Below are 26,365 nucleotides of genomic sequence, written 5' to 3' on the forward strand. Positions count from 1 at the left end.
TAAACATGTTTTGAAAAGCACTGGTGATAATGGACCCATGTCTTACTCCTCCTATCACTGCCGATCCAGATTCCATCAGCCTTGAGCTCGCACCTGAGCAGTCTTGAGACATGTGCAGGTAAGTCTTCTTTCCCTCCAATGTACTCCCATGTTCTGCAACGCATTCATAAATTCAACTTAATCCACTCTCCCAAATGCCTTATCCAACTCTATGAAACATATAACTGCAACCTGATTGTAATCTATGTTCCTCTTGATTAGTGATCTCATTACCGCAATGGCATCACACATGCCTCTTCCCTTCCTAAACCCAAACTGATCATCCCCTAAGTAATCATTTGTCCTACTCTCCATCCTTTAGTTGATGATCCTGAGAACAACTTTAGCTGTGTGGGATATCAAACTTATTGTCCTATAGTCTTCACATGATGCTGACATTACCTCTTTTGGAATTGGAACTAACACTGATCTGATGAAATCTTCTGACCAAGTTCCTTTCTCATAAATTCTATGAATTAGTCCATAACTCTTCCTCTCATGTTTTCCCGGGAGAAAGAATTACAATTGGACAAAAGCACTGTGAAGCAGCAAAGTGTCCTATTATTATTGGAAGGTCTTTGTTTGGAAACATTGGAGAAACAAAAATTACATTCTCAACTTCAATTTTTAGGAATTTGCATATCATTCAAGTTGAATGCTGTTAAACGAATAATGATTCTAGTGTCACATGGCAATGCTTGGCAAGATCACAGCGAGAAGAAAATTGACTGGAAACAAGGACCTTACACCCCCTGCCACACATCCGCCTGTGGGTAAAGATTACGTAAATTGTATTATATTGACACAAAGTCATGTCTCATGTGCGTCAGTTGGAACATCATGGAAAAATGTTCACCACTGATAGTGTTTGTACTCGGGCACTTAACACGAGAAACCATCACCTGGAAAATCCCACCCCATCACTTTTTTCCACTTTGTACCATGAGGCCTACATTTAAATCTGGCATCCCAATTTGTTGTTAAATGAAAAATGTAAATGATTTTGAATTCTCATTATAACATATGAAGTAAATAGTTGTTTAGCAAGGTATGCCTTGATTTAATTGTGAAATTATTGGTATTCTTAAATTTAGGTATTGCGTTTAGGTATATTTTTCAATTTTTTATTCTTTTAAGATAGATGGCAAAGTAAAAATAGAATATGCATTAACTGGAAATCATAAATTTCCGTAATGAATGTTCTCATTACATTTTCGTTGAATGTATATTTATTTAGACTTGATCCTTTTTCTATTCCGAACATATGTGCTCCATTTTATCAGGTAACTGTTGTGAATATGGCTACTTACCTTCTATATTCTATAAGGAAACTGGCCCACAAACTTTCTTTTCTAATTCACAAAAAATAAATCAAAGAGAGGTAAGTTGTATAGGTAACTTCATTTGACAATGATTGGTGATCAGCTAATGAATGAGCTTTCAACTGAAATTTATTTAAATGACTATAAACAATATTTGGGTCTCTTTTACCTCGGTGAGAGATGTATTGAGGTACTTTTTTGCAGGATAGGCAAAAATTTTTCAAAAGCTGCCTTGAAAAGACCATTCTATAAAGCCTACCTGTCTGCCACCAATAGAAGTGCATGCCAGCTTGCCACACATTAATTAATTGGCTGCCTTTGGCCTACTACACACAGCTCTCTGTGAACTCATCAATAACTTTCTGGCTGAAAAAGGGGTGGCGTCATGTTCTATATCTGTCAGAAATCAAATTTAAAATCAAGCCACGAAGTTGATTTTAGCATCGGATCTTTTAGCACAGCATTACTCTTCCAAATTTCCATATCTTCATTGGGGCAATCTGTAGGATGACAACATTTTTGGTGAAATCTAAGGCTTTTGCTCTCAGGGCATAGCTTTTTTTCCATCAAGTGTATGTACTTCAATTAGGTATATGCAATGAATTTTGGCCTAATTTCTGTGCACTATTATCACTAAAATAGGTCATATTCAAGTTTTAGGTTTTGTAAGGGTTTGCATGCATAATGCCAAATATAAAGTAGTCTCACAGCTAAAAGGGACATCGTTTTCATCAGGAATTGAACATAAAATAACAACACTCCTCACTTACTCTCAAAATTGGATGTCTTTAAAGAATTCTAGAATTTTTGCAGATTTCTCTAAATGAGTGGTTGACATAAGCATTTACACATTCATTCACCATAAGCTAATATATTGTAAACACTTTCAAATTTATTCGTCCGTCAGGACCAGGCTCAGTCCTGAGTGACGTCGCTGACCATCAGATTTTCAGTCTGCAGCAACAAAGCACATTTGTGACAGTACAAGTTGTAGCACTCTCATCACTTTTCCTCGACTGGTTTCTCCACTCCAATTTGTAACATTACTGTCCTTTCCCCACCAATTTTCTGATTGTTATCTGGAAAATATACCTCAAAGGTTCTGAAATATTTGAGGATGTTTTCTGGAATAAATAAATAGATTATTATAAAATATATATTGAATATAAATTGTTAGAAATCGGCCTCAGTATTTATTTACAAAATAACATACAAAGGTACTCGCTAAATTCACTTAGTGTAAAGAATGAATTGGACTCACACTACAGGTGAGCATCTTAACTCTGGTAAAGAATAAAGAAAAGATAGTGACAATTTTCCGCGAGATAAGTTTAATAGCACGATTGGGTTTTGATGTATTAAATCATCCTCAGGTCCTCAAGATGAAGTAATACCTCAACACTGGGTTGTACTATGAAACTTATCTAGTGGAAAATTGTCACTATCTTTCCTTCATTATGTTCAAATTCCACCGCATTATGCCTGAAACTACTCAATTTATCTCTGGTGCCTTCCAGAATTTACGATGCTGGGTGAGGAATTATTGCAGCCCATGGACATTTGCGAACAGGTACCTAAAGTGCGTTATTTTTATTCAAAGATTTTTTCTGTACAATTATTAATAGTAGTAGTATTTAGGGACAGATGACCGACAGCTAAGGCAATTTCTGCCATTAGGGATGGATGGGAAAGGATGAAGGGTGGAGAGAAACCCGACATTGGCATTAGCCTTCTCTTTTCAAAAGACGCCAAGGGGTCCTCAGTTTAAAGTCCCATTCGACGGATGGTGTACTCACTCAAAGTGCTCTCCACTCAAAGTGCTCTCCAAGGATCAGGATATCTGCCTCCTCTGGGATTTGAACCCGGGCCCTTTCGGTGGGAAGCCTATGCATTAGCTACTAAACCATCCCGATCCCCATTATGTTCATATCCCTCTTATTTCAATGGTGGAATGTATTGTTTACGGCTATGGCCTGAGGGGGATCAGGATGGTGCGGTAGCTAACCTACTGGTTTCCCACACACCGAGGGCCCGGGATCATCATGGTGGCGGTAGATATTTTTCAGTGGCATCCCAATCCCTACAATGAAGGTGCTTTGTGGAGGGCACTCGGAGTGAGTACGCCGTCCGTCGGATGGGAGGTTAAGCTGTCGACCCCTTGGTGCCTTTCGTAAAGAGTAGGCTAATGCCGACGCCGGGTTTCTCTCCACCCTTCATCCTTTCCTGTCCCTCCCTAATGGCGCAAATGACCTCAGCTGTCGGTCGCCTCACCTAAAAAAAAACTATTACTACCACATATAAAAGTGTCCAATCATTGATCATTTAATAATAAATTGTATTCAAAATCTCATTCTCAGACAGAAAATCAATGTACAAGGTCCTGGACTTTGGATAATCGCATGCATTAACTTAAAATATCCTCACCACAGCTAGCTACCCTTATTAAATTCGTAACTCAGTGTGAGAGTAAAATTATCTAAGAGAATTTCCAAGTCAGTTAAATGTAATTCCCTCCCCCAAGAACAACAACCATGGCATGGTGGAAAAAGGAATGATAATCCCTTCCAGGAGGGTCACCCATACAGATAGGTCAAGGGGAGGAGCGAGATGAATGGTTTTTTATGCAGTATCCATTAGTTCCTCAGTACTTTAGCTGGAAAGGCATCTGGGCTCCGGGGATAGGAGGGAGGCAGTGAGGGAAATAGCTATCATTCTATGAAATCCATGCACAGCTATTTAGATAACGACCGAAAATAGGACTTCCATCATTAGAATAGGTCATTGGAATGTTAAGTGATGCGGAGAGGAAATATAGACATGTTAGGCTTGTGTGAGATTAGATGATTGTAGAGATTATTGCAACCTTGATTATAGTATATATAATGGAGTGGAGAAGAGTCGTGTGAGGTAGCTATAGTACTGCATTGGAAACTGGAGGATAGCGGTGCTCAAATTAGGTTAGTAGGAGTAAAAGCATGACAAATGTCTTGGTAATCCAAGTATCATGCCAACAAGGAGTCATGGAGAGGAAGAAGTAGCTACTCGACACAATCAGCAAGATGAAATGATGGCAGGTGTACCTGTAAGAAATTTGATACTGATGGATTTGAATGTGGTGATTGCAATGGGAGGGATACGAGAACTTGAGTCTAGTTTAGGAGAAATGAATGACTACAGGGAAAAAATATTTTTCCAAAGTAGAAGTGGTTTGATTGTTGACTGCACTTGGTTTAAACACCATAAAAGAAGTAAGTACCCTTGGAAAATGAAATGAGATAGAGGGGGAGCCAAGATTGCATTATGGTTAAGCATAGATTTAGAGAATGAAAAAAGAATAAATATGAGTGAAGATTAGCTAGTAAGATTAGTAAGGAGTTCGAGGAGAGGAAAAGTGGCAGTATCTAAAACAAAAGAAAGCAACAGACAAAACAACAGAAATGGAAAATAGGAAAAGGGTCCAGAAGCCATTGGTTACAAATATGACGATAGATGAAAACAGAAATGGAGGATTTTAAAGGCAGTTGGACAGTGTTAATAGAACATGAGATTGACATACGAGTCAAATTAGTTGGTATATTAGTACCTTACTCGGGTCAAATGAGAACTAAGAGGGATGATCCTGAGTACCACTTAAGCTGTGTGCAAAATCAAACTTGCTTTGCCCATTTTTGGGCTGCCTTTCCCATTTTTGGGGGAGTAACTAACACTGATTCTGCTATTGATTAACTGTTGCTTTCTGATCAGTGTTATCCACCCCGATGGCTTTATTAGATTTCAATTTCCTTTATGCCCCTACTATCTTGCCATCAAGTATGCCTGGGCCTCATCTACATCATATGATCCTTCATTGTCTAAGCTTCCTAGCCTAATGTCTCTACCACATAGTTCCTCTATGTATTCATTCCACTGCTCTTGATGTCTCCTGGTTCAAATAATTATTTTCCTCAAATTTCTTTGATCGTTTGCTTCAATTTTACCCTGTAACTTCCGGAGTGCTTTCACCTTCCTATATACAGCACCAATTTCACCCTTCCTTTGCAAACTTTCCATAACCTCACAATGCATCTTACACCTCTTTCATCCTATTAGTTTCCTGTCTCAGATTATTATTCAACACTAAGTACTTTCCTATTCCTAACTCTATATTTGCATTCTTCCATATCATTCTCTTGCCTATCTTTTTAATCATCTCGCCCATAATCCATGGTTTCCCTTTTCTTGCTCCTATTTACTGTTCCTGTAGTTTCATTTGCAACTTTATTTATCCTTTTTTTTTAAAATGCTTTCTGATTAGTCCCATTTTTCTTCTATTGCGCACATCTCTCTATCCTCACTAATAATATTCTCTACAGCATGCAGATAATCCTTTCTCATTGTCCGAGTTAATGCGTCCAAATTCCATTACCTCGACCGCCTTACTGCTTTATCCACTTGAATCTGATGTTATACTTCATTAATGTGCAAGTGTGATCTGAATCCATATCCACTCTCCAGAAACTGCAAATTGAGCACACTGTTCCTAAATCTATGCATAACCATAATATAATGAATGCTATATCTTTATGAATCCCTGGAAATTTTCCATATATACCTATACATATGTATTTACCTATGTCTACTGCGGTGTTATCATCAAGTGTTGATTAGGATTAACCTGTCTCTCATGGAAAAAAAGTGCAATTCTCTCTGTGGTCATTTTCTGTCTCTTGAGCATAGTCCTCAACCTTACTCCATGCCAATCCCCCATCATTGTTCAATGTTTCCTTTAAATAACACCCACAAATACTATATTTCTTCTATCTGATTGTATACCCTGTTAACTTCTTCCTCCCTAGAGTTGCTTGGTGGCATGTAGACCTGGACAATGACCTGGTTCATTGGTTCAGCTTCTATTAATAATATTCTATCGATCGTTTGCCCTGTTTACTATGCTCATTCCTACTTCTTAGTTTTATATTAGTTTTATACTACCACCACTCCTCACAAGCTCTCCTCTTCTTCTTGAATATTACTCTATATCTTATCTCCCCAGTAATTCCCATGACTCTTCCATCTCACGTCGCACAGATCTAAAACATCATGCATATTTCTTCTCTCCATCTCCCATTTTATATTTTCTAATTCTCCCATCCTAAACACTATCCTAACATTCCAAGTCCCTATTCAAACCGTTTCGTTCCTCTTATATGTTGCTGCTGTTGACTTCACTTTAAAGGCATTTTTTGAGATGGACAACAGAAACCTTGCCTCTACCACTGTCAGGCATGGCACATGGCCCAGAAGGTTAATTCCCACATTTTCCAGGACCTATACTGATAATCCTGTTCAGACTTCATTCATGGGATAATAACTGATGTTTTTTCCTGTTGAATTTCTCAGTAGTGTTTCTGATGCAACACCCATCAACAGTTTGCATCACAACATCAACAGACAATTTTTCGGAGATCATGATCAAACAGTCATCCTGGACGGTATATCATCCGATACTGTCAAGGCCACGTCGGGTGTACCAAAAGTAAGTGTCATAGGCCCCCTCTTATTCCTTATTTAAATAAATGACCTCAGCACTGCAGTTAATAGCAAGCTCCATCTTTTCACCGACAATGCAGTAATTTATGGGGAAATTCAAAGTTGTGAAGAGAGTCATGTTGGCTAATGACCTAGATGCAATTCAAAATTGGTGCGACACATGGCAATTGGAATTAAATTTGAACAACTGCGTAGTAATACATTTTTGAGAAAGAGTAGAGGTAGGGTAGATTCCTTTAAATACTTGGGTGTAACAATTACTCACAATCTGTCCTGCAGAAAGCACATACGAGAAATATGCGGTCGTGCTAATAAATAATTGGGGTTTGTAAAAAGAGTGCTAGGTAAATGCAACAAAAAAGTGGAAGAACGATGTTTTCTTGTCCTAGTCAGGCCCCACCTAGAGTATGCTGCTATACTATATGCTATATATACTGATAAGGGATCCTCAAGAGATAATTTTGATTTCTGAATTAGATCGAGTTCAGCCCGGAGGGGGGCTATATTTGTCAAACATTGGTATGACCAACGCCGTAGCATAACTACTTTGCAATAACATTAAGGTTGGGATTCCCTTAAACAGCAGAGTTTGCAATATAGATTAAACTTATTAAAACATTTAAAGATAGGTCCTTTTCCGATGACATCAAGAACATAATACGAACCCCAACATATTATGGGCGGGGGGATCACGAATATAAGACTAGAGAGATAGACTGCAAGACTGACAGGTTTAAAATGTAATTTTTTCCAAGAAAGCTAAGAGATCAGAATACTTGTTGTTGAAATCCCCCATGAGTCAGTTCGACACAATAAGTATTAACCTACAAAGTAGAACTGCGCATGGTTATATATATGTATTTTTTTGCAAGTTTCCCCCCCACCTTCCCCCATCCTTTTGAAAATCCCTAACCCCCTCATCCTGTACCCTTTCCTCCTGGTGCTGCACCCCCTACCACACACCTTTTTGGTGGCTCCTAGGGTATTGATGTACATTTAGATGAACTGTTGATTGGATTGTATATTAATTGCATATTTTGAGCTTGGGTGGAGTGTTTGCAGATCAGATATTTCTACTTAGGTAGCCCAAATGTAATTACCTAATTTACTCTTATGGAGGGTAGATTATTTGTAGGTTCCATGCATCCACTGGCAATAATAACGACAGTAATTCACGCAAATAATATCAGAATGAAAAAATGCATTTCTATGAATACCAGAGAAAAATATTAAGAGAAAACTCTGATTACCAGACATTTTTAAGCTAATGTGATGCTCAGCAGCCATAGTAGAGGCGACAGAGTTCTTTGGGGCACCTTGGTACTCTGCAATACATTTTAGAGCTTGTCTCAGTGTCACTCTACCTCTGGCTCTTGTATTTGGCTCCAGAAAGCCAAAATCTGTTTTTTTGGGACTATTCCGGCTAATTGGCAGTAGTTTTTCATTGAGAGAAGCTTTAGAGTTGGTCTCTTCCTGGAAATTAAGTACTTGCATTTACATTAATATTGCTTTAGCCAAAAAGCTTTACACTAGGTAATTCAAAATTACCTCAACATGATGGGATGTTAAGTAGACCCTTTTCAAGCGTTCGCATAGCTCAGCGTCTTTTCGAGACTGCTCCTCAATGAACTGAGGATTTTCTGAAAATTCCAGATCCAAAAATTAAAAAGTGAAAAAAGAAAAAATGAAAATACTACATTTTGAACAGAAGTATGCTTATCCGATCCAAGAATACATTAAAGAAAAACCTTTGGCCAGTCTTTCAATTTCCCTTATGGTAGAAGGATAAGCAGGAGCAGGTGTAGGTTTATTTTTACTCATTTCTCGATGGACACTATTTTCAAAGGTTAACATCTGTATTCTCCGGGACAGAGAAGATGCGGCTGCTCCCATGATTTCAACAGACTACCGCGAAAAACGTCTTTTGATTATTAAGCAAATTTAAAAAACATTACTAACCTGAGTGTAAATACACTTCACCAGCTACTTGCAGACAAACAACGTTTATCAATTATCAACTGTTGAAAAACAAATGAAAACTAGAATAACATTTCTGTGGAATATTTAAATTTCTCTTTTACCGATTTCCCTTATTCCAATGTTTGCCAATCCTATTCGTTTTACCTCGTTTATTTTGATATTCGCAAAGTACTGGAAATTCCATATTTTTTATGTGATAAGGGTGTTAGATGCAGTGGTTTCTTGATATGAATTTGTGTCATTCAATGATCATTAAATTTCGTCAATGATTTTCATTGACGATTGATTGATTTCATTGATTCAAGTGGCTCAGATGACTCTTTGTTATTTCATCTTATCTTCTTTTCTCAGTGAAAATAATAGAAGCCCTTTAATATGACCAAGATATATGGGATTACACGTCACATTTCACTATACATTTATCAAAAAAAACGCACAGTTATTCATGAAGCTTGAAAATTTCATCCTCACAGAAAAGGCACTTTTCTAGAAGGAACCTTTTTAGCCGCCCTTAAAATGCTACTAGTGGTGCCAAAACTTAAAAATAGCTTGGGAATTAGATAGGACTGCATTGCAGAAATTGCCATCTCGCTGTCAATGAAAACTTCAAGGCAGTTGAAAACAGGAGGAGAAAAAGAAGTATTCTGAATTTTGGAGCAGGAGTTGATGATTTCTCAGCAAGAGGGGCCCCACGTAAAGTACATGTGTATGCGTGAAATTTTTGCATCGATACTTCTACCGGAGATATAGAAAAGTATGCCGAGCAAAAATTGAATTATTTGATAAAGTAAACAAAGGTGGAATAATTAAAAGTGACGAAAGGGCTGTATGCATATTTTAAGATTATGTTTGATACGGACTTAAAGGGTCTCATTTAAAAACCTTTCTTTTATAAGAAAACATATTGGCAAATAGTTATTTTTTCTGAAGGTTTACCCTGCAGAAAGACAGAAGTAACAATTCAGTTACGATAGACTCCGTGATATTCTGTCCCTCAGAAATAAAGTAAACAAAATTGGCGTATTATTTGTAAGTTATGTACCAGATTTTTAATGACTATCTGAGTATTGGATAAATAAGAAAGAAATGAGTTCTATTAAAATATATGATTTTTATTGTATATCCAGTCTTCTATGTGAACCTACATGCTGGATCACCCAGACAGGTTTATTTCTAAAAAGGTGTATTTTGAGGGCAATATTGAGCATTTTATTAATGCATTGAAAGGCGATTTGGGTAGTAGTCTACTAGCCAACTCTAATGATCATAGATTCCATCAGTGTTACTTGAAATCCTGCTATTTATTTGAATGTGTTGTTTCAACTATCACAGTGACAAAATATTTGTATAGAAGAAAATCTTGGCTGTGTGATTCCATCATTCACTCCCAGGAATAATCAAAGAAAAAGCTAGATGATGCAAATTATCAGATATTCCTGATGTGTTGTCAGACTATCTCAAAATGAAGGGAGATTATTATTTAGTGGACTCTATCCTGGGAAACTCATATTGATAAAATAAACTCTTAAGTTGCTATATGTTGTTGCCTACCTAGAAAAATTGAGAGTCTGGTTGATGATGGAATGGATCTCTTAGTCATTATGCATTCATTTTATAGTCGAATGAAGTATGGAATTGAAACGTGGTGTCACTCATATCATATGTGTTCCATATGCCTCTTTAGGCTGCTAAAATGGACAGTGAGAATCCCAGGTGAAGTTCCTAAGGCATGTAGATGTAGACCTTATATTAAATAATTTAAAATTTTAACTATTCCTGGTAGGTAAATATTCCATGCTCTTAATATGGTGCAGCAAAACAAGGCCACATTCAATTTGGAAACCAATGCTGCTGATTTTCAAGTTTTTCCTCCTTATGAAAGTTTCTTTGCCTAACACAATTCTTCTCCTTATGTCCCTATGGCTTTGACCATTTAGGTTCAAAACACTTCCGAGATATCCTTTGCCTCAATATGATACACTGATAAAAACTAAAGCTGAATCTTATTTATCCGGAGGCTACATATCACTTAATGATAAATTTTTCAGTCTAATTGTTTTCAATCTTCAACTTTATAATGGGCAGGAGTTGCTGGGTCATGAGACCGCAATGTATAACTTAGATATTTATTTACGGGAATAAGCCCTTTACAAAAAGAAAGGCAAAAACATGTATTAGTTCCACAATTATAAAAAACATTTACATACAGGTACAAATTACATGAAGTTACATACTCATTATGGAGAATGAAAATATCATTTAGAATTAAGGATGAGTTTTAATTTACAATGCATGAAAGATATTTTCAGATGGTATACAGGTATGCAAACAGGCCTAGTTGTATTTATTAATTTAGACAAAATATCAATATTAAATAATATTCAAATTAAAAAATGTAAACAGAATATTATAAATATAGTATTTGTTACAGGCCAGATGATGGTACAAAATGGTACATGTTACTGGCAGTTATTAACTGAACTTTGTGGCATCGATTAAGAAAATTTTGCAAATGGACTTAGGGAATGACTTATTGCCATGTACAGATATCCACACTATAATAATTAGCATTATAAAATTCTTCCGATATTTTTAATAAATTTTTTTCAGGGGATCCTGGTGAAATAGAAAACAGGTTAATACAATCAAAACTGCTGGCATCTCTCATAATCTGGCTTATAGGCAAGTGGTAGGTATAATTTCAAAGAGTGCATCATGCCTTGTGTCATGAGAAGGTACTCGGAAAGATATTCACCGTAGGAATTGATATTGTTTGTTGCCATTAGGAAAGGATATTGCACTTAGTTCTGAGGAATCAATCTTGCTCTAAAGCAATTTAAAAAGAAAAGTTATGTTATTAATTTTTTAAAAATTATGCGAGGGAAGATTTAGTAGAGGTAACATTTCAGGATAACTATAAAGATCTTTGTAAAGTTTGAAATTGAATGCAATTTGGCGCACAAATTTCCTTTGAATACATTCAATTGTATGAATATAGATTTTATAGTAAGGTGATAGACAGTAGAGCAGTAATCATGGAGTGTCCTAACTGATGACATGAACAGAACTTTAAATGGCTCTATATAGTATGTTTTAAGTTTTTACAGTATTGGAAGATAAATCCAAGCCATTTGTATACTTTAGTTTGGACATAGTTTTAATGTTGATGGAAATATAGCTGTAAGTCATATACTACTCAAAGTTCTTTTATATTTGTTAATTGAGCAAAAGGATGATTGCTTAGTCTTTATTTATAATCCCTCCCATGGACTACCACCTTGACATGTTCGAAGGACTTGTGCGTTCTGATGATCCCTAGAGCTGTGCTGGGAGTAGTGATAACTGCTCCTGATGGTGCCACTGGTGCAAAAAAAGGTCAAAGGTTGGGAACCAGATGAAAGGTAGTCCACGCAGCGTCTGTTCTTCAGTGAGGCAGCCGCAAAGGCGTCTGACCCCAGTGGGGTGGCCATTGAGTAATGGTGTCACGTTAAAAACACTACTGAGGAAGGCAACAGGAAACCACCCCAATTGTCATTCCCAATATTGATAATGATAGACACTAGAGAGAATACCTACCGGGCACGACACACGGCCGATTTGGCCATGTGTCGTGCCCGGCAGTGGGGGAGGCATGGCTTCCGAGGTCGTCATCCCACGAAACCCTTGCAAGGGAACAGACTCTCCATTCCACAGGTTTATCAGCTGAACAGTGAACTGATATATGCAGTTATGCAGATGGACTTCCTATTGACATGAAGTCATGAAGTAAATATTTTTGCACAAAGTAACTAAGTAAATCTCCTAAATGGCATTAATCTCACTATATTGAACATATTATGCTTGGTAGTAATACTCCCTGTAATCACTAGCAATTGCAAGACTGGTATTAACACATAGTATATGATATACAGCCCTAGAAATGCCTTGTTTTTTCATGTGGATTTTTAATTTGTGGCTTTTGCATGACAATTTTTTTCTGTTTTCATTCTAAATTACAGGTGGTGTCCTAATTCCTCCTGCCACACCTCCTTGCAGCGGTTTGCGATGTATTAAGCAGATGTAGAAGTAGATGTACAGCGTCGCACCCAAAAGTGTAAGGACTGATTTTCTCTTGTGCAAACGGACTGGTGGAGGGGGGTCTGCCTGGAAGGGTAAGGTGGAGGGGGCTATAAGCAACAGACTGACACCAACCTCAGTTGCCTGCGAGCTGTCGTTGAGAGAGGACACCATTTTTAGTGAAGCAAGTTTTTTGTCCTCGTTGAAAAACAAAATGAATCTGAATCTAGAGCAACATTATTCCATGAAGTTTTGTCGGAAACTCGGGAAGAAGGCAACTGAGACCCTCGATATGATCAAGCAGGCTTATGGGGACACTTCCTTAAGCCGTTCCACAGTATTTGAGTGGCACAAGTTGTTTAAAGAGGGTAGGGAGCTCGTTGAAGACGCCCATAGCTCTGGACGGCCGTTGACGGCAAGAACCGACACGAATTGGGACAGAGTGAGGACACTGCTGAACACAGACCGACGCTTAACTAGTGAAGAAATTGCAGACCAGTTGGGTCTGTCTGCATCCAACGTCTAACACATTATTTCACAGGATTTGGCCATGTGCAAGGTGTGCGCCAAAGATCATGACAACGCGCCGTGCCATGGCATGCTCATTGTCAGACAGCTCCTGGCCAAATACGGCGTTGCCATGTTGCCGCACCCGCCCTATTCTCCCAATCTGGCACCACCGGACTTCTTCTTCCCCCTGATGAAAAGACAGCTCAAGGGACGACGTTTTGACTGGATACAGGCTGTTCAAGAGGCTTCAACGAGCATCATCAATGGCATCCCCAAAGAAAATTTCCAGCGGGCGTACGGGGAATGGGAGCAACGTTATACTAAGTGTGTAGCAGCTCAAGGAGCTTACTTTGAAGATTATTAAGTCAATGTAAGTATATCGTGCATAAATTTCTTGTAAAAATATCAGTCCTTCCACTTTTGGGTGGGACCCTGTAGTCCTCTCAAATTTTAACATATACTGAGTAATATCCATTTGCTGGAGGGTTACAGCCATGTACTTGTAGATCAAAAATCCAGAAAAACTGTTGGTTGACAAGGGACACTTAGTGTTACCATCAAGGGATGGTCATTGCATCTTTATGAGAAAGACAAAATTTGCACTTTTCCATGGATTTATTTGTAACATACAAAGTGTTTCAGTTTATGGAACCATCTTCAGGTACAAGACAAGATTCAACTTGTGTTACGTCATGTTGATGTCTTTTAGAGGAAGAAGGGAGGAGTAAGGTAGGCTCGGACTAAGAGGGGAAGTTAATTTGTTTAAGAATATATCGTTGCAATTGGGTAATTCTCCTGGTGGCAATGGTCAATGATCACTCTCACAATGAACATAAATACATACTAGGACAAGAAAAACCGGTAGGAGATGAGATATTCTTGCATAAAATGACATTTCTACATCACGTGCAACCAATATTTTAATAAACTTCAATGAAGTTTATCACCCAGCAACTGCTTTAAATTTATTTTTAAATTCTGAAAATTGGATGGAAAAGGCTCAAACAAACCGCCGGGTGGCCGGTTCCAATTAACAATAGTTCTGTTTAAAAAAAAGTATTTTTTCAGAGTTGTTTTTTACATTTTTATTTTTATTTTCAAATTGTGGTCGTTTTTTCCCTTAAGGTTTGGTTTTCTGGAAAACCCAAAGAAACAGAGAAACTAAAGAGATGGAGAGGTAAAAAGAGGGGGAGAAGATAAGCACGTGTGGTCATGGTTTGAGAGGACGATAGCAGGTATCTGGTAGGAGGGAGGGAAGAATAAAGAATGTTTAAGCAGGAAGAGAACACTGAAGAGATAGACAGGTTTAGGGATTAGGTTAAAGTGATTCTAAGGAGGAGATACTTAGGGAAGGGTTGTTAGACACATACAGTGTCGTGTCTCCTCGTCATCGAGGGAATATATGAATCTCCATTTATTTGCAATTATTAGCGGCCATCCAATTGAGGCCAGCGCCCACTGAATAAGGGGACTCCATCTCAAATGTTGCTCTTGCCACCAAATTATTGGCTTCCATGGGAATACTTAATGTAATATTACCCTGATATTACTCTTAATTATGCACTTGAATCCCTCATTAATTTATTTATAACAGATTTACTTCTAGCCAAAGGCATGGATACTGCAGTTTGTCCTTATCATCTTCAAATATTCCAATGTAATTTGCTGAATGGAGTTCCACATTATTCCAGATAACTTGATAAGCTCTTCCTAAGTCCATGATTGGCCTTCAAGCAGGGTTCCGGCAAAGTTTTTCAGCATTCTTGCCAGTTCTAATGGTTGACGATATGTCCTGAGTGAGGTTTAGGTCATCAAAATGACCGTTCTCACTTTCATTTAAACGAGAAGACCTTTGATATACTTGACTCTTTCCCATAGTGCAATCCTTTCTGACATGACAGCAGTTTCTGCAGCATTGTTCCCAAATCTGTTCCCTAAGCTGTTCACTCAGTCAACAACTGCTCATGTTTTGCAGCAAAGGGAATTATGGAAGTTATTCCTCTTCAAGATAGGACTAGTTTTGAATAGATGGTTGAAAACTCCAATTATCTGTATAAGAGGGAGAAGCTTTTGTTTCCCCGTTACATGGCCTAGTGCCTTTGGTGTGTGTGCCATTGCTTCAAGTTGTGGTTTGGCATTGAGGGTGGTAGGGGAGCTGTGAATATTCCCAAGGTGACTTGTTTCCAGTTAATTTGTGGAGGGACAATCCGTTTCTAAGATTATTTGCTCTCTTAGTGGCCAGCTATCCCCAGAGTGGCAAAGGATCCATTGGAAGAAGAACTGGAGACCCAAGATGTATCCCTGCATCTTCAACGGAATATTGGTGACACCAGAAAGTACCTCATGAGTCAAGTGGCTGCCTTGAGGGTAAACGGGTGTTTTGAGGAGTTTGATGGGGGATGACGTGGACAGGATTTCATTGATAGAAACGGGGGGAGAAAAAAAGTAACTTAAGATAGTACAGTTCCAATTTAACCCAAATTTAATATAGTATAGGAAGAACAGAGTTTAAAGTAATGTAGTAGGGTTGTGCTTGGCGCTTCCAAGCAGAGAGCCCCAGCCTAACCTTCCTCTTGGATTGCGAGTACCAGACTGACTTCTTCGGGATTACATCACTCACCCTTCGTCAATATCACCATCCCTCTCTAGGCACAAAGGGGGGGATAATGCCATTACCCATTGGTTCATAGTCCACAGCGAGTCAGCAGTGGTGATTCAGATGCTCAGACCCATATAATTACCTAGTCACCAGTTATCACTGTTGGTCTATAGTCCACAGCAACTCTCCAGCTGTGATTCAGATGCTCAGACCCGCACCATTACTTAGTCACCAGTTATCACGGTTAGTCCATAGTCTACTTTGAGTCACCAGCGGTGATTTGGATGCTTAGACCTCTATACTTCAAAGTTGTACCAACTCCTTTTCTCTCTTATATATTTACTATGTCTGTAGCTCTATATTGATGAACATGCTATCGCAAGAAAATTATTTCAGATATCCTGAAAACACCTGATTTTGCTTAATTTGTCAATTCTAAGAAAAGAACAGTTAACTCACATTTTAAGCCATCATAGTCAGCTTTATTCAATAAATAATTTTTTTTCCTTGGTTTGTTAACCTTTTCTACGCTTAGGGAAAATTTAGTGTTTACAGCCCTGTGATCGCTGATTCCATCAATAACTCCTACATTTAAGACCTTTTCGGGCATATTAATAGCTAATAGATCAAGAATGTTATTTCCTCTTGCTGATGAAGTGACTAATTGATGTAGGGAATTTGAGGTAAACGTCAATAAGAGGGACTTGCATAAATCCTTGTCTTTACCTATATTTATAAAACTGTACAAATCCGAATCTACTGTGAGAATATTAAAATTGCCTTCGATGATTAGTCTATGCTCATTGTTATGGGATGTAAAGCTTTTTGTCTGCCTTTATAGATCTATTATTGAGTTAACGCCAGCATGGGGTGGTCTATAATATGCACAGACATACTATATATTCTTGGGTATACTTACTGAGCACTAGACACTTTCTATACAGTTATCAGGAACTAGACACTTTCTTTACAGTTATCAGGAAATAACTCAGCTCTACTGATGGTAGAGTTTTTAACCCCGATAAACACTCCTCCTCTGGCTCTATTCTGTCTGTCGTTTCTATAAACTGTGAAGGACTTTGGAAATATTTCGCTGTTTGCGATATTATCTGTTAACCAACTTTCAGTTCCTATAATGATATCTGACTCTGTGCTATGAATGAGGTGGTGAAATTCTGGTATCTTATTTTTCAAACTTTGGCAGTTAACTACTACTAGGGAAATTATTTCTTTGTCTATGACCTTCTTTGTATTCATTGCGGTCTGTTTTCTGGTGATGCCATGGAGTCTTTTGGGTGTCTTAATACACGAACAGTCTATATTGTGATAGGTAATTCGTTCTTTTGTTTCATTAGCACTGTACGTATTTCGAGAAATCTCTTTAGGCACCCTAGTATTGTGAGACCCTCTAGTTGACCAACACTTTATAATATTGCTATCAGGGAAATTTATCTTTAAATTTCAACTTATTCCACTACCTAACCTATGCATTGGCCTGAAAAATATCTTCAGTGCTCGAAGATCCTATGAGCCACCCAAACTGAGGCCTCAGGGATGTAGTGGACCCCAGAGCGGTTCAAGGGAGCGCGACAGGACCCGAGCACCGGTCTCAAGTCCAAAAACGCAGCCCCCATGTCCTGACAGAATTTCCACAGCCTTCCGTTTAGAGACTCAATACAACTCCAAGCGTAAGCACCGCAGTCAGTCCGCGGGACAATGCTGCATATGGACAACCGTAAGTCCACACCAGATGCATCCCACACACAATCCACTTTGGATTTTAGGTCCCCAAAGGCACCCAAAATCCTTTCAGACCCGTACCTGCAAGCATCATTGGTGCCAACATGGGTTACCAACCACAGCATGGAGCAATTCGTGCCCCGGACTGTCGCCCTAACTGTAGCCGTGGCATTATGAATTAACCCCCCTGGCATACAGTAGGAGGTAACCCTCTGGTTTGTCACATCCCTATCCGACCTCTCCCACAATGGGGTCACCAACCGCCGGACGTTGGAACTACCTAGCAATAAGATTCCCCCCCTCCCAGCAGGACTACGCCTAGGGATGGAGGACATCGAGGATTAGGGTGCACTCTTGGCTGCGCAAACAGGTGTCTTGATGCCATCCTCGGACAGGGCTGCGAAGCTGTTGCTGACAGGGATGGGGCGGCCTCCACCACCCCCTCTCCCGGAATCCACCTCGTGGCTGCTATGCACCTCTTGGTTGCCACCTTCGACTCCTCTGGCCGAGGGGAAGAGGTCACCACCGGTCAAGAAGGGCTGGCCACCATGGCCTTCAAGACCAACTTATTAGCATTTGCACCCGGGACACCAAACTGGTGCTGCTTGCAGTCCGGGAGGCAATGGGGCAAGCCCCCGGACCCGAGGCGGCCGCATACCCAGTCAGCCTGGAGCAGAGCTCTGCCAATATCCTCTCTAGCTTGGTGACGCGGGCCTTTGAGAGCAATCGCTCTTACGATTCATGGACGGATGACCTTTGGGTAGATATCCTATTCCTGATTACTTTTTAAAAGTTAATATAGGTTTTAACACCTAGGTTTTACACTGTTATAACTCAAGTGGTGTGGAAAATGGGCTTGCGAGGTTTATGTAGCTCAGGTAAATGGGTAAGTTCGATGTGTGCCTAAGTATAGACTGATTGCAAATTAGTTATTGAGTGAGGGTCGAGTACCCTTGCAGCGGGAGGTTCAGTAGCCGGTCGATGACACAAGGGAAAGGCTGTTAACGCAGGGAAGGTGACCTTGGATGAGGGTGAGGGGAGTGTACAATGGAGAGGGGAAACTAAGGAATTTAGGGAGAGTAGGAGAAGTGCAAGCGTGCTACTATTGGTTTCGCGACAGTGGTCAAACTATATGTACTACCTCGATCAAAAAGTTCCCGGAATAACCACCGTGTGGCGCTCCCATCGTTCCGATTTGAGTTCTGTTTTTTTTGTTAAATTGGTACATCTGTTGTTGATATTCCCTTTAAATCTTAGTGTCATAACTTGACATTTGCAAAAGTTACGTAGCCAAGAGTACATCTATCTCTGTGTGTGTTGGCGATTTTTTACAATTTCAGAAATGGATTTAAATTTGCAACAACGAACTTGTATTAAATTTTGCGTAAAAAACGGATTTAGTGGCGCACGGACGTAGGAAATGTTGGAAAAGTGTTTCGGCAACGATTCTCTAAAAAAAACGGTCGTTTACCAGTGGCACGAGCGGTTCAGAAGTGGTCGTGAGTCAATCGAAGATGATGAACGCAGTGGCAGACCATCGACATCGAAAGTCGGTGAAAAAATTGATAAAGTAAAAGAAATGTTGGTCAATAACCGCAAATTAACCATCAGAGAAATAGCGGAGGACTTGAACATTGCCTATGGATCCGCCCAAGACATTGTGGTTAATGATTTGGGTTTCCGTCGTGTAGCAGCAAAGTTGGTTCCAAAAGACCTCAATTTCATGCAAAAAAGAGACCGTGTTGACATCGCAAAAGACATGATTTGCGAGGCTGAAAAGTAGGTGTCAATCAAACTCCCAAACAGTCACCCATTAACACAGGTACTTCTAAAATGGTCATCAATACCTCCTCTATATATCTAGAACCTGTTACTAAAAATGAAATATTGAGGATAATCAATCATTTAAATAATAAATATTCATGTGGCCCTGATGGTATACCTGATGCTGTTATAAATGTTTTGCCACCTTTATTGCTGAACCACTGACTGAAATTTGTAATCTTTGTCATCCAAATTTAAAGTTGCAAAAATTAAAGCTCTGTTAAAAAAAGGAGAGAGGGAAAATATTGAGAATGATAGATCAGTTTTCTTACTTTCAGGTTTCTCCAAAATTTTGGAGAAGGTCATGTATCTGAGATTGATTTCCTTTTTCGATAAATCCTCTGTCATTGAAAATCATCAATTTGGCTTCAGAAGGAATAAGTCCATTAATGATGCCCTTTTCTCATTTACAAGGAATATACGGAATGCCTTAGATAGTAATATTCATGTTGCAGGGCTTTTTATTGATTTGAAAAAAGCTTTTGCTACAGTTAACCATGGCATTCTTTTAAAAAAGTTAGAAACATATGGTATAAGAGGCAATGCAGAGGACTGATTTAAATCATATTTAACTGATAGGTCACAATATATTGAAATGAATTCATCTGTATCAAGTACAACTTCTGTTATTTGTGGAGTTCCGCAGGGCTCCATTCTTGGACCACTACTATTTTTAGTCTTCATAAATGATTTACCTGCAAATTTATCACTCTCCAATACATTACTATTTGCTAATGATACTAACTTAATTTTTAATAACCATAATCCCATTCAGTTAATGAATGAGGTAACAGAAACTACTCACAATTTGATGAACTGGCTCACTTACAACAAGCTATCTTTAAATGTTAATAAAACCCATTATTTAAACTTCAATCTCAAGAAGAAGTTAATAAATTTGAATTCAATAATTAACAGTTGCCCCATAAAAGAACTAAAGGTAACAAAGTTTTTAGGCATTTGGATTGACTTTAGTCTTTCATGGGAGGAACATATGAATAAATACCTCAAAAACTTGCACAAATCTGTTATGCATTCCGTGTACTCAAGGGAATCATTTGCATTCAGGTATTGAGAACTATATATTTTGGCTACGCGCAGTCACTTCTCATTTATGGTATTCCCTTTTAGGGCTCTTCTATCTTCCTCACAAAATTATTTAAATTGCTAAGAAAGATTATTTGCATAATAACTAATTCTAATAATAGAGCTCCCAGTAAACCTATTTTGAAAAAAACCTCTTCCTTGTATATACATTCTTGAAACAGTGTCTCTTATTAACAAAAATCAAGACATGTTTATTAAAAATTGTGACCTTCATAGTCATAATACGAGAAGCCAAAATGCATTCCATGTAAGTCAGCACAGAGTAAATAAAACGATTAAAGGGATACATCATCAGGGAATACTTATGTACAATAAATTGCCTGCTTATATTAGAAATATCAAAAGTTCCTTTAAATTCAAGTGTCGTGAAAAAACTACTTTTATGTAAATTATTCTATAGTGTACATGATTTTCTACTGCATACCATTTTAAATGTATAATTGAAATGTGTAAGTACTAAAAAAATTGTAAATTATATGTATTTGTATTTTTCTTATTGTTTTGATATTTTGCATAATGTTTTTTTATTGATATGAAGTGTAAAACATGTATTGACAAAGCCATGCATAATTCTATGCTTACGGTGAATGAATAAATTGAATTGAAATGAATTGACTGTTTCCTCTAATTTACTTTTTTACCATGATAGTTGATCATTTGCTCCAGTCATTTTATTGTAGTCCTTATCTTAGATAGCTTGTGGTGTCTTGGAATGAAACGACGTGCTTGAAGGCAGGAGAGAGACTGCCGCCAAAATGGCGGTGCCTTGACTTTCTTTATTTAAACAGTTGACAATCGTTATGCACATAAACAAACACACAACGATAATCACTATATACTACATCCCTCCCCAGGAAAATAAAAAAAAATGATAAAAAAAACAGAGGCAATGGGCAAATTTTTTTTTTTTTTTTAAACACTCCACTTCTTTTTTGGAATCCTCAACCTCTGAGGATATCGCCTTTGACCACCATCAACATTGTTCTTCACAGTTTCAGTGGAGTCTACCTTCCTGGACTCCCAGTATCCTACTGGTTCAGCATCTTCATTTGAGGACGACACAGGCACTAAGGGAGGCACTGACATGGGGGTATGCACTGACGTCTTCAGTTCAGCATCTTCATTTGAGGACGACACAGGCACTAAGGGAGGCACTGACATGGGGGTATGCACTGACGTCTTCACTGCTTCAGGACTGCTAACCTCGTCACACACTGTGTGAGGCCCTTCTGCTACTTTGGCTCTGCCCCTCAACTGATCTATGTGTCTGTGCCAAGTGTGTCCCTGCTCGGTTTGGACATGGTAGTTCCGGGACCCAAGTACTCTTGTCACCGTAGCCTGTACCCAGTCCTTTGAACCACCTCTCCCATAAGCCCTGGCCCACACTTCATCACCCACCCGAAAACGCCTTAACAGTGTCACTCTGGTCTGAGGCATTTCCAACAGTCTCTGTCTGAGAGCTACAGTCTTGCTGACACTAGGTTTGAGGAGAGTCAGGCGAGACCTGAGAAGTCGTCCAAACATCATTTTGCTAGGTGCTTCTCCGGTGACAGTATGGGGACTTATTCTATAATTAAACAAGTACTGTGGTAAGGCAATGTGCAATGGAACCCCTGAATGCAGCAGAGTCTTAATCTTATTTTTAAAACATTTCACAAGATTTTCCGCAGCACCATTAGTGGCTGGATGGTAAGGAGGAGAGAATGTGTGTAAGATTCCGTTCAATTTACAAAAATTTTGAAATTCACCCGATGTGAATGGGGACCCATTATCACTAACGATTTGCTCTGGCAGCCCAAACACAGCAAACAAACCCCGTAAATGACTGATAATTTCCTCAGCCCCACCGATGTAGTATATAGTGATTATCGTTGTGTGTTTGTTTATCTGCATAAACAAACACACAACGATAATCACTATATACTACATAGCTATTTTAACTTTTTTCTACTTAAGTATTTATTCTGTTTGAGTCTCTTAAATTATTACATTATCAATTGTCCTTACAAAGTAACATCTTCGTGTTTTGTTGTTAAAGTGACATCATTGTTCCAGTTGCCTTTATCCTTGCATATTATTTTTGACATATTTTTCTTGTGTTGGATATTCTGTTCAACTACCTTAACTTGGTGAATCAAATTCTTAGTTCTTATGTAGGAGGGAATTTGCATTAAGTTTAAGATAAATTATGAGATAAGTGTAGAGAGCTGCTTGTGGTTTGCATGTGTATTTAGCTTATACTTGTCTATCTACCTGGTTTTGGTATGTTTCCCCTGTGTTTGAGTGTTGCATTAATTATCCTTTCTAGTTCTTAAGTATATTTCTAGAGGTACATACTATAAATATCTATTATTATTATTATATATAAATATAGTTTTGTGTCTTCTTTGTGTTTGAGTGCCGCTTCTTTTTTTATATATACCAGCCCTAAGTAGATGTAATTGTATTCCTCGCGGTCTATATAGTATATGCGCGGGAGATCACGAGGGCATGAATTGCCCCCGATCAAGTCCCGTGTCGTGCTGCAACTGTGGCGGAGGCCATGAAGCTTATACCCGGACATGCCCTGACTACATTAGAGCGGCGAATAAATACGAACAAAATAAAACGCCTGCAGAAACGGAGAAAAGGGGATCAAATAGAACTTTCAAATCTGCACCGACCATCAATCCATGGCAAAAAAAGGCAGAAGAACGAGAAAAAGCTACGAAAGAAGGAAAGGATATGACAGGTACTAACAGGACTGAGAGTCAGGAAACCGAAAAAACATACGGACATATCCCCGAAATATCCGACCTGATAAGAACCATGTCAGGGTTTGGGAAAATGATGCAACTACAAATGCAAATGCTACAGGACATGATAACAAAAATAAGCAGCGTAACACTTACAAGCGCCAACTATCATGGAAAATAGACATAAAGCAAAGCAAAAATTGGTCATTTGCCTGTGGAATGTTAACAGAGGGCTTAGAGCATCAAACGCCCGAGCTTCTTCACTTCCTCAGAAGGAACAAAGTGGACATTTGTCTTCTATCAGAGACGCATCTGAAATCAGACGTTAGCTGGGAACTCCCCGGCTATAAAATAAGGCGGAACGATCGAGCTCTTACACATGGACAAAAAGCTGCAGGAGGCGTAGCAGTCATAGTACGAGAAGAGCTGACTACCACAGAATTGCCGATTTTAACGTTGAACAACCTAGAAAGCATAGGGCTGGAAATTTTAATGGACAAAGGGAAGATAAAACTATACTCCTGCTATTTCCCACCCAAAAAAAAATGGTAAAACCTGAATTTTACGCCCTCTTAAACTCTTACGAACCAACAATTATTGGTGGCGATTTTAACGCTAAAAATTATGACTGGGACAGCCCGACAAAGAAAAAAAACGGGAAACTTATCAAAATATGGACAAACGATCTAAGAGCAAAAATAATAGCCCCAAACGAACCGACGAGGGTATATGGCAAGAACGTCATCGATTTCGTAATACTAAAAAATATAAGAAGTCCAGCGAAAGTCATTAACCACAAAAACCTAACAAGCGACCACTACCCGGTATAAATAAGCATTGGGACTAAACCACTAACAAACCTGGACAGGACTAAACGACCCTCTCACGGGCTAGCAAACTGGCAACTCTTCAGGGAAGCTATCGTAGAATCCTAGAAAGAAGGAGTCACAGCCCGGACACGACTGAGACGATAGATGAGATGGTAGAAGTAATAACAAATGCCATTAAGGAAGGCGTAAAAAAGGAATACCGGTGGCAAAGAAACGGCCGTATGGTTATCTCAAGCTATGCGACGAGGTAAAAATCCTCATCAAAGAAAGAAATGCGCTTAGAAGATCATACTATCGCCCAGGCACCCGAGAACTTAAAAATAGGGTTAAAGATCATAACAAAAAAATCAGTACTTCAATAGAGGAATCAAGGACTGCTAAATTTAATCAGCAACTAGCAGAACTAAATAAAAACAATCACTCCGTCTGGAAGCTAACAAATAAACTGCGGAAATGCCCACCCAGTGACCCAAGTATAAAAAATAACAGAGACCCTGACGACGTACCTGGAAAAGGCCAAACATATGGCAAAATTTTATGAAAAGGTTTTTACGACCAACGACCTGGGGGCCGAAAATGCTGAAATTAAACAACAAACCGAAAATGAAATGGGTCACCGGAGGAGCAACTAATAATCACACTAGAAGAAGTTGTTGAAGAAATAGTCAAACTCCCAAATAAGAAATCTCCGGGATAGGACAACATCACGAATGAAATAATAAAAAGACTTCCGGAAGCGGCCGGCCAATATTTAGTAAAAAATTTTAAAGCGTCAATCACCCTTGGATACCGAAAAATTGGAAGGAGGCTTTGATCAAATCTATCCCAAAAAAAGGGGGGAAAACACTTAAAAAGGAAAATCTGAGACCAATATCCCTCCTCTCAAGCTTGGGTAAGCTCCTCGAAAGGGTTGTAGCACCGCACATCAAGAGATATGCGGAGCTGAAGGAAGTCATACCGCAAGAACAGTTCGGATTCCGCCAGGGATACTCAACCGAACAACAGATTCATAGAGTGACAGACTTTATAAGTGATGCTTACAATAAAAAAGTAAAAAAACAATGGAATCTTCCTTGACCTGTCTAAGGCTTTTGATAAGGTCTGGCATGGGGGCCTAATTCAAAAGATGCAGTCGTGGAATTTCCCTAGATGGATGAAAAATTGGAAATAGTCTTACTTAGACGGAAAGACATTTAAAGTTAAATGGGGAGAAGAAATAAGCGACAGTACAACTGCCAAAGCTGGTGTCCCACAAGGATCCATATTAGGCCCACTGCTATTTAACATTTATACAGCCGACTTTCCAATGCATAGAAATGACTGGCAAAGTATAACTGCCCTCTACGCTGACGATGCCGCAATCCTGGTAAAAGGGAAAAATATCAATTAAGTCAAAGAAAGACCACAAGACGCATTGGACGAGATAACATCATGGTACAGAAAATGGAAATTGCAGATAAACACAAAAAAAACAAAGCAATGCTCTTCTCCCACCCAAGATCACCTAAAATATCTAGCGAATGTATCAGGATTGGACAACAACCTATTGAATGGAGTAAAAGTATCAAATATTCAGGAGTGGACATGGATGACAGACTGAACTTCAAAATACATATTAAACAGATACGAGATAAGGCGACCGCTGTAAGGTCGCAGTTGGCACCGATTCTCAGACAAAACGCTACCCCTCAAGACATAAAAGTACTAATATACAGTACCACGATAGTAATAAGACCAGTATTGACCTACGCAGCACCTGGGTAGATGGGACAAGTCAGTAGATGCCTGATGGATAAATTAAATAGTACAGAAAGGAAGACACTGAGGCTGGCTTTTGGTCTCCCCCCCCTGGGAGGAAAACGAGATGGTGTACCAAAAAACAAACATAGAAAAACTTTCTTAATGACGAAGTGTTAAATATACTTTGATAATATAAAAGAAAACACTAATGGAGCTATGACATAAACCAAACAAAATAAAATAGGCCCCTATGACAAATATAGAAGACCAAATAATGTTACACTCCTAAACAATACGAAAAATTAATTAAATAAATAATAAGAGGGAAATACAACGACGCTGGTGGTGCTCCAG

General features: G+C 38.8%; 2 protein-coding genes across 3 annotated transcripts; both read right to left on the minus strand.

Annotated features, from left to right (window-relative positions):
* Positions 1-1,439: 1,439 nt before the first annotated feature.
* LOC139693351 (NADH dehydrogenase [ubiquinone] 1 alpha subcomplex assembly factor 4-like) lies at positions 1,440-8,843 on the minus strand. 2 transcript variants are annotated; one of them, XR_011702040.1, is made up of 5 exons: positions 8,639-8,843; positions 8,439-8,530; positions 8,141-8,363; positions 2,132-2,485; positions 1,440-1,861 (listed from the first exon to the last, which is right to left on the minus strand). XR_011702040.1 is itself a non-coding variant. In XM_071591479.1 (4 exons), the coding sequence occupies exons 1-4, from the start codon at positions 8,781-8,783 to the stop codon at positions 2,364-2,366; spliced, it is 582 nt and encodes a 193-aa protein (XP_071447580.1). In that variant the 5' UTR covers positions 8,784-8,843; the 3' UTR covers positions 2,069-2,363. The 2 variants fall into 2 exon arrangements, 1 of the variants encoding a protein (XP_071447580.1); XM_071591479.1 differs by lacking the exon at positions 1,440-1,861 and having other exon boundaries at positions 2,069-2,485.
* A 12,775-nt stretch (positions 8,844-21,618) lies between these two features.
* Positions 21,619-22,233, minus strand: LOC139693347 (uncharacterized). Its single transcript, XM_071591472.1, has one exon. It carries the CDS (start codon positions 22,231-22,233, stop codon positions 21,619-21,621), a length of 615 nt encoding a protein of 204 aa, XP_071447573.1.
* Between the last annotated feature and the right edge of the window lie 4,132 nt (positions 22,234-26,365).

Source organism: Hetaerina americana, unplaced genomic scaffold (genome assembly GCF_022747635.1).
Source record: "Hetaerina americana unplaced genomic scaffold, ioHetAmer1.1.p SCAF_47, whole genome shotgun sequence".
Classification (NCBI taxonomy): domain Eukaryota; kingdom Metazoa; phylum Arthropoda; class Insecta; order Odonata; family Calopterygidae; genus Hetaerina; species Hetaerina americana.

Excerpts from the sequence above, each read along its gene's own strand:
- LOC139693351 (XM_071591479.1), bottom strand. The coding sequence starts at position 8,783 with ATGGGAGCAGCCGCATCTTCTCTGTCCCGGAGAATACAGATGTTAACC. Across the intron at positions 8,531-8,638 it reads AATTGAAAGACTGGCCAAAG|AAAATCCTCAGTTCATTGAG; the intron begins GTTTTTCTTTAA and ends TGGAATTTTCAG. Across the intron at positions 2,486-8,140 it reads CATTAGCTTAAAAATGTCTG|AAAACATCCTCAAATATTTC; the intron begins GTAATCAGAGTT and ends TATTTATTCCAG.
- LOC139693347 (XM_071591472.1), bottom strand. The coding sequence starts at position 22,233 with ATGATGTTTGGACGACTTCTCAGGTCTCGCCTGACTCTCCTCAAACCT.